The 13,462-nt window shown below is 42.4% G+C and overlaps 1 protein-coding gene across 1 annotated transcript; it reads left to right on the forward strand.

Moving 5' to 3' along the window:
• The first annotated feature begins 397 nt into the window (after window positions 1–397).
• Window positions 398–6,251, forward strand: LOC310663285 (vomeronasal type-2 receptor 26-like). Its single transcript, XM_083410921.1, has 4 exons — window positions 398–1,252; window positions 1,738–1,965; window positions 2,920–3,046; window positions 5,117–6,251. Exons 1-4 carry the CDS (start codon window positions 416–418, stop codon window positions 6,016–6,018), a joined length of 2,094 nt encoding a protein of 697 aa, XP_083267047.1. The 5' UTR covers window positions 398–415; the 3' UTR covers window positions 6,019–6,251.
• Window positions 6,252–13,462: the final 7,211 nt, after the last annotated feature.

Genomic DNA, 13,462 nt, shown 5'->3' on the forward strand with positions numbered 1-13,462 from the left:
TCTGATCCAATTTGCCATTTTGACAAAGGCAGATAATGTCCAGGAAATCTGCTGCTTGGGGCATGGTATGTTCCCCATTCAGTTTGATCCATTATACAAGACCTTGGCAAATTTTGCAACGACTCAAAAAATGTTTGGTTTTTTAAAAGTAAAATAGACACAATGCCCTACTCCAGTCATAAAAGTGAAAGGTTTAAAAATGAGAAAAGGGAGATGATCCCAGTTTTCAGCCCATCTGCATATGTGTCTTTTGTAAAACTGAGAGAGAGGCAAACAAACCCCGAAACATTAGCAAAGGGCATATTTGACTAACAGGGTTCACCACATAATGTATATGAATACTGCGAAAGGAATCTACTTTGTCTCTTCTATTCTTCCATTTACTTTTTAGCTCATTTATGGCTCTGCTCCAGTGATGAATGATAAAAGTCCAGGGCTTCCCTTCTACCAGATGGCACCCTCAGAAGCCCTTCAGTATGAGGGAATTCTCTCTTTGCTTCTGCATTTCAGGTGGACATGGATTGGAGTCATTGCAACGGACAATGAGAATGGAGAAAGATTTGTGCAAACCATTTCCCCAATGTTTACCAAGAATGGCATCTGCTTTGCATTCCTAGAAAGAATCCCCAATTTTAGTTTTATTTCTGAAATTAATGGCATGCTACAACAGGGGGCAATTATAAACCATAAAATTCTCAGCAGCAGAGCTAATGTTATGGTGGCAAATGGAGAATCTTATTCCATGGCAAATTTTAGATGGCTTCCATACCTATCAGAACATAATGACATGATAAACAATATAAAAAGCAAAGTATGGATAACAACTGCCCAGATTGAGTTTGCTTCATTTGTCTTTCAAAGGAAGTGGGATTCAAGAGTATTCAATGGTGCTATAGCCTTTGAAATTCACTTTAGAAACCCACCAGGATTTCATCAGTATGTTATGCACAGAAACCCTTCCAGCACAGATGGGGATGGTTTTATCAGGGACTTCTGGCAACAGGCCTTTGAATGTGTATTCCCAGATATCACTTCAGACGGGGTGGAGGGGAATATTTGCACCGGGGAAGAGAAGCTGGAGAGCCTTCCTGGATCATTTTTTGAAATGAGCATGACAGGCCACAGTTACACCATCCACAGTGCTGTCTATGCCATGGCCCATGCTTTACATGCCATGTCCACATCCAGACTCAGGCACAGAGGAATGGCGTACAGAGGGAGAAGGAAAAATCAGAATCAACAGTTTTGGCAGGTAATAGGCTGGACATCCTCAACTGGAAGAAACCTGTTATTCTCTGATAAAGTATGGGTTTCCAAAATGTTGTCAGTTTGCTCATTCCTCTCAGAGAAAAAACGGTTTTGTATGACAGTAGTTTGGAGATCACTGAAATGCCACTGTATTCACAGATAACAAGCAGTAGTCATGGCCAAGAGAGATGGTCAACATTCTCTCTATCCCATATACACCAAATCCTCGCTCAGAGCAGGTAGTTGCAAACCACTGTTGTGTCTCCTGAGATGAAGAGGGAGAGAGGAAAAGAAGTGGGGTGGGAGAAAGAAAGACTGGAGAGAGTGGGGAGAGATCACTCACAGTTGACTTAATCAGCTTCACTCACAGTTGACTTAATCAGTGCACACCAATTGCTGTAGGTCCTGCCCATAGGGAAAAAGATACCTCAGTCCTGTATTAGAACACCAGTCTTTTCCAAACAATTGCCTTTTCTGTATTCAATCTAGCTCCATCACTTTCTGAGAAGTATCTCATTTAACAATACGGCAGGAGATGTGGTCTTCATCAACCAGAATGGAGAGGTGGTATCTAGCTTAGATATTGTCAATTGGATAATATTCTCCAACCAAAGTTTGCACAGAGTAAGCGTTGGGAGGATAGATCCGCAAACTTCTCGAGACCAATCATTCATCCTTGATGAAGATGCCATAACATGGCACAGTTGGTTTAATCAGGTAGGACCACATTATTAGATAATTCCAAAGTAATTCAGTATTGCCTAAGCAATGACCATTCACCTGTAGGTCTACTCACTGTCTTTTAAACTGCATGTTCCTGTGCAGAACATGACCAATGCGTACAGAGAGCCAGTGTCCTGATCCCGCTCCTCCACATGCAGCTGCTGGGTGGCCTTGGGCCAGTCACCCTTCTCTGAGGTCTCTCAGCCTCACTCACCTCACAGAGTTTTTCTTGTGGGGGAGGAAGGGAAAGGAGAATGTTAGCCACTTTGAGACTCCTTCGGGTAGTGATAAAGTGGGATATGAAATCCAAACACTTCTTCATCCAAGTAGCAGATTAAGAGCCAAAAGCTTACTGCTAGAAGTCACTAATGGAATAAAGGCAAATATTTTATTTTATTATATTTATAATTTTTTATAAATATTTCTTAACAATTATAAGATACTGGTTTTTAGCTGAGGAAAAGAGGATAAGCCCCAAGATTTTGCCTTTCTTGCTAAGAAGTGGGGAAGTGCTATGTAATCACAACACCTACACATCCCAGAACAATAGAGGGAGTATGACATCACTTCAAACACCTCGGGTTAAGTACTTAATTCGTTCCGGAGGTCCGTTCTTGACCTGAAACTGTTCTTAACCTGAAGCACCACTTTAGCTAATTGGGCCTCCCACTGCTGACGCGCCGCCGGAGCACGATTTCTGTTCTCATCCTGAAGCAAAGTACTTAACCTGAAGCACTATTTCTGGGTTAGCGGAGTCTTTAACCAGAAGCATATGTAACCTGAAGCGTATGTAACCCAAGGTATCACTGTACTAAAAAACCCCCACCATTTTACATATTGCTGAAATGCTGACTCAGCTTAGTAACATAGAGAGGGGCCCAGGAACATGAATATTTCCAAACTCATTGTTCTTTTGCTGATCCTTCTGCTCTTTCATTTACGAAATAGACTCGGCCTCTTTCTCTCTGTACTGAAAGATGTCTTCCAGGATCCAGCAAGAAAGTGAAGGAGGGACAGCCACCTTGCTGCTACGATTGCATCCCATGTGCAGAGGGGAAGATTGCAAACCAGGATGGTAGGAGAAATAAATAGATTAAATAGATCCAGACTCAGCACTAATAATTGAAAGGTGTTGTAAGGACGGCTGAGTTTACTTTTCAAAAAAGATAATCTACTGTGTATGTGATCCTGCCTCTTTCTGATCATTGCCTTTCATATAATTTAAATATGCTAATCAAATGAGAATGACCATGCATTCAGAGTAGTTGGATGGTATGTGGTTCAAAGCACTTCTTCTTCTTCTTCTTCTTCTTCTTCTTCTTCTTCTTCTTCTTCTTGTGTGGCAAGGTCGCCAAACCAGCCCCTTGTTAGAATAAAATTCACACTGACACATAATTTTGGTTTAAGATTATTGGGCAAAATTATAGGCCACAACTATATTGATTACAGAAATGTGAGTGGTATTGGCATAGGAATTGGCAGCAGACCATATCAGACTCCTGCCCCTTTTGCAGGAAGTCAGTAAGGATAAACCAGGCCCTGGATTCCTTTAACAGAATACCCTTGGTCAATGGAGGGGCAGGAGATGGCTGACTTCCCCTCCCCCACAAAGCAATGAGCCAATGCCTCACCGCCAAACCTTACAAAGTTGTGACAATTTCTAAGAGGTAGGCGAAAGCCAAGTGGCCATTGCCAATCTACCAAATGCAAAAATTCCTACCCGGCTCCCGGCCCAAGACAGGTGACCATCCAAAGTCCAAAGTAAGGCCAGAGGACACATAAGATAAAGGGGGGGGTGTTCAGCAGTGTGAAGCAGGTTCCTGACAGCCTCATGCTGCAGCTTTTATTTCCCCCCACGATCACCCCACAGAAAAATGATTGGTCAAGAAGCCGGATTGATCATGGTGCCACCCTGGCATGATGGCGTTACTCCGCCCACGCCAGGGGGCGGGGACCGGGTTGGGGGCCTGACTGCAACCAGGAGACCCTTAAAAATGATCCCACTTCTGCTTCTTCGATTACTCATAGCCGAGTAAGATTTTCTTCCATAAACACAGTTTTAACAATGAGGCCATAAGTGACTGTGGAGGCCAATTCTGGATCCACATGTCCTTCCACAGTGGGGATATTGGTTTCTAGATGAGAGTTGATCATGATGTGGATTTGCCAAGCATGCCTTTCTCTTTGCACGTTTCTACCTTGCGTCCTGAGCATATCTAGAGGGGGCCTTGCCACTCCTTCTGACTTAAACAGGCTGCACCCTGGCTAATGTGAATAAACATTCAGATGGCAATGGCACTGGCTGTGGCACTTACAGGACCACATAGCTCTGAACCAATTAAATTCAAGAATATGGCAGTAATTAAATACAGAGAATTATACCATATAATGTTTTGACATACTGAGCATGCTCAGACTATGGTCAGACTATTCACGGTAACTAGAGTGAAATAAAATACTGACGTGGAAACTAATCCTGCACTACAATTTTAGCAGACCACGAGGAAGCTTCTTTGTTTAAACTGGGAGTCAGTAAGCGGTTCAATTGGATAGGAAATTTAAACTAAATGGAATGTGTGGAATTTGTGCCAAACATATAAAACTGTTTTGAACCCTTTGTGTGACATTTAGTTGTTTTAGGTTAGTTAGGTTAGTTATCCCCAGTTGAACCTTCTGTGCAGAATTAAATATTTTGGACCACAGTGGTACCTTTGGTTACATACTTAATTCGTTCCGGAGGTCCGTTCTTAACCTGAAACTGTTCTTAACCTGAAGCACCACTTTAGCTAATGGGGCCTTCCGCTGCCGCCACTCCGCAGCCTTGTGATTTCTGTTCTTATCCTGAAGCAAAGTTCTTAACACAAGTTATTATTTTTGGGTTAGCGGAGTCTGTAACCTGAAGCGTGTGTAACCTGAAGCGTATGTAACCCGAGGTACCACTGCACTTTCCCCCTCAAGGTCTCATGTGGTTCAGTGCCATATCCATGACATAGAGAAAGCTTAGATTGCAACAATATCACATTACATAGCATAAGACAATACTAAACACGTGCTTTGATTTAAACAGAGCTCTTTTCTTCTCAGACAGAAAGTAAACATTTCACTAAACTGAAATCTATGACCTAATATATTTGTTTCCCCCCAGATATGAATGACTGTAATAAATGCCCAGACAAAGACTATCCAAGCAGGAACCGTGACGCATGTCTGCCCAAGGATATAAGCTTCTTGTCTTATGAAGAACCTTTGGGCATCAGTTTAGCCTGTTTCTCTCTTTCCCTCTCCTTGATCACAACTTTGGTACTAGGTACATTTTTGAAACACCACGACACACCCATTGTCATTGCAAACAACCGAAACCTCACCTACACTCTCCTCATCTCTCTCCTGCTCTGCTTCCTTTCTGCATTGCTTTTCTTTGGCCGACCTGAGAACGTGACGTGCCTCCTCCGCCAAACAGCTTTTGGCATCATCTTCTCAACCGCTGTTTCTGGTGTCCTGGCAAAAACCTTCATGGTGGTTTTGGCCTTCATGGCTACAAAACCAGAATCCAGGATGAGGAAATGGGTGGGGAAAGGACTAGGCCACTCCATTCTCCTTTCCTGCTCCATAGTTCAAGTAGGCATATGTACTGTGTGGCTGGCAACCTCTCCCCCATACCCAGATGTGGACATGAACTCAATGACAGAAGAAATCATACTAGAATGTAATGAGGGGTCTGTGGCCATGTTTTACTGTGTCCTCATCTACATGAGCTGCCTGGCAACTGTAAGTTTTGCTGTGGCTTTCCTCGCCAGGAAGTTACCAGACAGTTTCAACGAAGCTAAGTTCATCACCTTCAGCATGTTGGTTTTCTGCAGTGTTTGGCTGTCCTTTATTCCTTCCTACCTGAGCACCAAGGGAAAATATATGGTAGCTGTGGAGATCTTCTCCATCTTAGCCTCCGGTGGTGGGTTGCTGGGTTGCATCTTTTCCCCCAAATGTTATATAATTATTCTGAGGCCTGAGCTGAACAATAGAGAACAGCTAATAAGGAAGAAAATTTAAAGAAATAATAAACCTGCCCTTTGCCCTCTTTCGTCCTTTTCTCTGTGTGTACAGCAGAATATTTGGAAATATATGTTCAATTGCTGCCTTATATAATTTTTTATGTACTCCAAATTTCCATAGTTCAATAGAGAACAGCTAATAAGGCAGAAAAATTAAAGAAATGAGAAAATGTCACCTGCTGTATGTTATGTTTTTTTCTGTTGTTACAGTGGAATATTTGGAAATATAAGTTTAGCTGCTGCCTTATATAATTTTTTTCTAGAATCCAAATTAGCATAGTTGAAAATTCATTTGTAAAATTGACTTATTTGCTTTGAGGAAAACAACCAAACATTTACACATACTGCTTTTGAACTACCAGGTTGGCAGGAACAGGGACCGGGCAACGGGAGCTCACCCCATTGCAGGGATTTGAACCACTGACCTTCTGATTGGCAAGCCCTAGGCTCTGTGGTTTAACCCACAGCGCCGCCCGCGTCCCTGTCAAAATATACATGTAAGCAAATCTGTATCTAGCCTTAATTCTCAAAGATAAAACTTGTCTCACATCTTTCAGCATAATAGGATCTGTGAAACTGTACTATTGCAGGCCATGGAATATTCGAGTATTAATTTATTTTCTCTTGTTCTGTACTGCTCACAGTCAGATTTCATCCTCAACCTATCCATACTCAAGATTGTAGAGATATAAGATGATCCTCTTGAATCAGGCCAATGGCCCATCTCGTACGGCAGCCTGTACTCACACTGACCAACCAGATTCCTGTGGGAAATAGAAATACTTTATTGTCACTGTACCACTTGTTTACAGTGAGATTAAACCTTCAAGCCGTATCCAAAAGCAAATGCACTGTCTCCAGCATTGTTTCCTATGGCAGTCAGTTCTATAGATTATCTATGTACTGTGAAATAATTCCCCCCCCCCATTGAATTGGGTTCCCTCCCCCCAAGATCTTGTCTGAATCATGTCTCCTTGGTGAAATTCAGAGAACTAAATAAGAAAGTGTGAATGATTTCTGCCCTGGTGCTTGGAAAAGATGGCAGCAAAGAACCATGCACAGTTCACTGGGCAAAGCATTCAACAAAGCCAGAACTGAAAAGTTTTATTTTCACCAACGCAAGTGATGGATCAGAACACTGTATTCTTAATACAAATACGTACAGTGGTATCTAGGGTTACAGATGCTTCAGTTTACAGGCTCCACTAACCCAGACATAGTACCTCGGGTCAAGAACTTTGCTTCAGGATTAGAACAGAAATCGTGTGGCAGCATGGTGGCAGCAGGAGGATCCATTAGCTAAAGTGGTACCTCACATTAAGAAAAGTTTCAGGTTAAGAACAGACCTCCAGAAAGAATTAAGTTCTTAACCAATGTTACCACTGTATTATATTTGTGGCAAGCATATTGTTGGACTTTCCATTGACTGTTGGCATCCTTCAGCCAATGTTTGATGAGCAGATAAAATTGATTAGACCTAACCATGATGAATGGAGAATACAAGTAAACCAGAGCTTAATCAGATTGAAAGTGGAATCAAAGAGGACAGAGAGACTTCAGGTTGCATCTGTATTCCCATAATGGACCTCAGCTTTCTAGAATCCAGGCTTAACACCTCTGAATTTACTCCTGTTATACAGCTCTTAAGGGCACAAAGCCACTGCTTTCTCTTAGTTTCAACCATAAACCAGAGCCTACGTTGCCAGATTGTACTCACTTCTCTGGGAGTAAGGCCCATTAAATCTTAAAACACTTATTTCTGAGTAGACATCTGTACTGTTATACAGCAAGCTAACTATGCTTGTTAATGAGTGTCTGTAAGATTATGTCCCCCCCTTGGAGAATGTCCAGGTATTCAGGTGGAGAAAGTAATGGAAAGAAGTAGGACTAATAATAATGATAATGATAGTAATAATTTTGTTGTTTATAACCCACCCATCTGGCTGTGTTCCCCAGCCGCTTTAACACAGTAAAATATATTATTTCCTTTCTTGGTTTCAATCCCCCTAGAGCAGGGATGGGAAGCCTATAGTCCTCCAGATATTGCTAGACTACAGCCCTCATCATTGCTGACCATTTTCCATACTGACTGGGGTTGGTGGGTTTTGGAATCCCTCAACATCTGAAGTGCCACACATCTCCAACCCCTGCCCTAGCCGAAGTGAAGCAGAATACATATTTAAAAAATAAAATGCATAAGTTTGCAGATGAAGCCAAAGACATCAGCATCACTGAATGTATTTGGACACAATTAAAATTCACCAAAAAGCAGGAAAGTCAGACTCAGCAACTTTGTGAATCTTGAACCCCACACCTGGGTGTGGATGAACTGTGGGGTTTGAGAGATTTCAAGAATCCTCTTTCTCCCTACGGTACCAGCTGACATAGGCTGACAGAATTAGGAGAGAGTTTACATAAGCCACTATAAATGGAGTCATACAGGAGGGCATGGGGCACCAACTCAACCTCTCCAGAGTCATCAAGTTGGCTTGCATTGACACAAATCCCCTGGAGGTCATGATGGTCACCAACAGTGGAATTTTGTCACTAGTTTCTTTTATTGGCCTGCTCATCTCATATGGATTCATTCTCTACACAATCTGCTCCCAGGGTCCCTATGAAGGGACCACCAAGACTGCCTCCACATGCACCTCTCACCTCATTGTGGTCACCATGTATTTAGGCTCTGTTTGTTTAATTACCTGCCTCCATCAGCCCAGTTCATGATCGATAAAGTGTTTTCTGTCTTCCATATCTGTGTCACCCCCTTGCAAAACCCAGCCATTTATGCTTTGAAGAAGGAGGAGGTAAAGGCTGCAATCAGAAGCCTTTCAACAAGGCTTTCTGGGCAGGTTTCCTCTCAGGGCCATCCCCACCATTAGGCAGCATGAGGCAGCCACCTCTAGCAGCTGATTTTGGCTGTCTCAGAACGGTCAGTTATTTAATTCACTGTTTCAATGCATTTATACAAGGTGGAAAAAGTGAATAAGGAGAAGTGAATAAGGAGAGATTTTCCCCTCTCCTGATTGTATAACCCAGGCTCATTCAATGAAGCTGAAAAGAAAATAATTCTTTATATTGCACACTTTGGAACAATAGACTTTGCTTGGGCCAAGTTCAGGAAAGACAGGCACAGATTGTCCCAGTATGGGGTGGGATATGCAGAGTGATCTGGAATTTTCAGGGTTTGAGTGGTGGGTGGGAAGGCTGCGACAGTCTATTTCACCACCATGTTCCCTGCAGAAACTTCTGCTTAGCAGCTGGTTTGGGGGAGAATTTGATTCAGCTGGTTTCAGGGTGCTCCTATGCAAGCAGCACCCATCAGGATTCAATTCCTGTTCTCAGTTGGGAGTGGAGGAAGGGGACACATCATCTCCTTTTTTAATACATGAAATAAGACAAAAAATATAAATTAAACTTTGATTGCTGTGCACAGATTGCATTTTTAGTATAGATGTGTGTGTTATGCTATAATAACATGTTCCCTTTATTCAAAACCAATTGCCTCTCCATAACCAGGGAGAGTTTTCTGTCTAAACAGCCACAGGTTCTCTGTACCTGCAGTTGCCAGTTTGTTACAGCAGGGATATTTAATTATTAATCACCCATCATTCACCCTATTAAAAACAGTTTAAAACAACATTAGTCAATCAGGTTTCTAGGTCCCAGGCTGTACAGAGCTTTAGGCACCAGTGGCTGGTGAAGTCATTTGGGTAAAGGGGGCAGAAAATTGCAGAAATATGAGGGCTTTGCGCAGTTCCATCACCCTCAACCTGGGGTGACCATCCAGTCAGGACTCAAGGTAATTTTGGGTGCAGGTAGAGCTAATGGGGTACCCAGAATACATCGCTCATTCGGTCCTTGGGGAGCCACTACTTCACCCAATGCTTGAAGACTGGGATTGCACCTGTGGCGATCACACAGGGCCCCCGGACGTTTCACGGTCTATTTACCTTGTCCCGCCACTGCGGTTGCTTTCTTCGCTGCCACCACCCCGCTGCCACCACCCCGTCCAGACAGTTGTTAACATAAACAAATAATCAAGTTTATTTTTAAGTGCAGGAATAAGCGTATGGTGTTGGTTTATTTTGCTCTTGTCAGTTTCTTAAATCTTAGTTCCTACAACTTCAAACTGAATTATTCCCAACTATCTATCTAACTCCCTAACAATTCCTCTCACTCCCTCACAATACAACTCAACCACCCCACTGTGTGTTCCACCCTCTTCCTTCTCCAACCCCCAAGCCTCAACTCCCAACTGACAAACCTCCACTCCCAACTCCCAAACATCTTTCAAAACCTCCCACTCTATCTTTTACTCCCCCCTTGCATTCTCACTGGCCAATCACACCCATTTTAACCCTTTCCTTGACCCATCCTAGGACGCAAACGCCACAGCACCCAATGACTTAACCACCAAAAGTTTTGAAGTTTTGCTACTAGGAAGGCAAAACCTACGGCCAATTTGTCTAAAGGCAAATTCCTTCCCAGCTCTGAATAAGGCAACTGTAAGCAACCATAGTAAGGTCAGCAGGTAGAAGAAAAATAAAGTGGTCAAACGGAATGACGCTTAGGGAGAAGAGCTATTTTAGATAATGACCTGAAAAGGAAAATACATTTTACAAGCACAATAATTAATTGACCTGAATTGTGAATGGATATAAAAAGGGAGGGTGGGAGGGTGTCACTCTTCACCCAGCCTTGCTGCGAGAGCCTCCTGCAACCATCCTTTTAAGCCTCACTGCCAGGCCAGACGAGACAGCAGCCAATGGCTACAGCCAGCAAGGCACTGCCCTCCAGGAGGCACCAGTGAGTGGCCCATTTATGGTGCCTTTTGGGTTGGAAAGACCCCTTCCCTTTGAGATCCAGCAGCCAAGAAAAATTCCTCTCCAAAGGCCAGCATATGTGTGTGCCTAGGCCATCAGGGAAGGAGGCTGAGAGTGAGGTTACGAAACTGTCACCCCGTGGGAAAGTGGTGAGCAGCCATTGTACTCATGCCACATGGTTGATGTGGATCCAGGTCCACTCAACCAAATTCCAAGATGCTGAAAACACCATAATACATTTTGAAGTCTCCATTTTTTACAAGGTCTTCTATTATGAACTTCAAACTTCAAAATTCACCAATACACCACTGGTCCCTTATTATCTACTGAAAGGGAATTAAACACAACAGTTCTGAATCTGTCACAAACACATTTTCTTCTGCAATTCCACAGGGGTTCACAAGCATTGAATAAATAACTATATACCAGCTTGGTTATTAACAGGGCTATAATTAAATCTGCTGCTTCTCAAAAAACCCTGTGGACTTTCAGTGGGCACCTGCAAAAAGATAAAAGATACCCAAATTAACCAGAATGATTTAAATAGGGTCTGGGATCCACAAGTCTGTTCTTACATACTCACAGATTGCATCATCTCAGGAGGCGTTACTACCATTCAAATGATACAATTTTAAACTGGAGAAGTTAATTATAATATTGCTTGAGAAATCTGTGTAGAACAAACAGTTGGTTTTTTAGTGAGAATGTTTGTTTTAGTGTTCTTGCTGCTGGAACTGATTTCTTATAATGTATGTCAGGCTCACGTAGCAAAATGTAGGCTCCAAGGTCCACACAATCCGCTTCACATGTATCATCAGCCAGGAGAGTTCCTCATTGGTGGCATTGTTTCCCATGGTGGCTTCATCTCATCTCCAGCAACATTCACTGAGGAGCCCCCACCAGCGCTGCCTGAAGAGTTTGTGTAAGAACTAAGCCACTCATTTATTACATCCGTGGAATGATCAAACGTAGAGTTGCAGCCTCAAAATAATGACTAAGGCTGCAAACTTCTGCCCATTTACCTAGGAATAACAACTTTGCAAATCAGTGGGACGCAGGCTGATGTAAAAATTCATAAGAATGTCTTGTGAATTAAGAGAATACTGAAGAAGCTCCCATTTCTCAATAGGAAAAATAAATATTGATTTCTTTGATCAGCTAATTTCAATAGGCCTTATCTGAACTAGAGTGTTAGTAAGAACGCATTTTTGAAAAACCTGTTCTGAAGCTGAATATCCTTATGCTTTCATTTTCTGAACCTAGACTAAGCTTTGTTTCAGCACTGAAAGGTACTTATTATGAAGTATAGAATTTAGTGAATTCCAACGACCATCACTGACTCATGAAAATGAAGTCACTGCAGGGAGAGACTAGAGAGACCAGAGACTTTGTAAGTGTCAGAAAAAGACCTCAGACATGTAAGGGAAGTCGTCCCATGGGCCCCACATTAGCAACTCCTGCTCTAGATACACCTTAAAATATTGGAAAACTGGGACAAAAATGACACAAGAATTCCAATACGGAGAAATGCACAAATCTAAGATGAGGAACACTTGGCTTGCCAGTAGTACATGTGGAAAGGTTCAAGGGATCTGCATCAACAGAGGTATAGTGTCCTGATGAAAGGAAGTAATAGTACCTCTCTATACTGCCTTGGTCACCTGGAGCCCTATGTCCAGTTCTGATCACTACAATTTAAGAAGGATATTGGCAAACTGGAACATGTGCAGAGGATGGCAACAAAGATGGTCTAGAAACCAAGTCAAGTCTTATGAGGAACAGAGAAGGGAGTTTGGTATGTTTAGCTATGATGAGAATGAGAGGAGGAATGATAGCCATTTTCAAATATCTCAAGGGCTGTGACCAGTAAGATGGAGCATGCTTGTTTTCTCTTGCTTCGGAGGTTAGGACTCAAATTAGCTTCTTCAAGTTACAAGAGAGGAGATTTCAAGTAAACATCAGGAAGAATTTTTCATTGATAAGAGCTGTTGAATAGTAGAATGGACTGTGAGTTAATCCGAATGAACACAATATAATTAATTGCTGTGCTGTTATGTAAAAGGATAGATCTGCTGAAGTTCCTGCTGATACCGTTTGCAACTCTCATTCTAGGGTGGTGCCTAAGATTTACCAGCACATCGTGGCCTTGGCATTTGCAGTCAAGGAGGTCAACGAAGACCCTCACATCTTACCCAATATCACCTTGGGCTTCCACTTATATGACAGCTATAACAATGCAAGGAGCACATATCTTGCCACACTGCAACTTTTATCCATGCTGAAGAAATTTGTCCCTAACTATTTAAGTGATGTTGAGAATAATCTGGCTGGGATCATTGGGGGACTGGATTCTGAAATCTCCTTTTATGTGGCCACTGTTTTGGATATCTATAAGATTCCACAGGTAAGGCACCCATGTACAATACCTCTATTAGCTTGCATAGAGGAAGAGGCAGGTTCCTCAGCATCAGTTCAGGGTGTATCATCATTTTCTGGGTGAAGATGAAATTACAAGGAGAACCATGGACAGCACCTTGAGATCCTTGGAAAATAATGATTGTACATAATTATAATATAAACAAACATCAATAAGGGGAAATGTGCAATACCAGAAAA

The sequence above is a fragment of the Podarcis tiliguerta genome (genome assembly GCF_965153285.1).
Source record: "Podarcis tiliguerta genome assembly, chromosome: 13".
Lineage (NCBI taxonomy): Eukaryota > Metazoa > Chordata > Lepidosauria > Squamata > Lacertidae > Podarcis > Podarcis tiliguerta.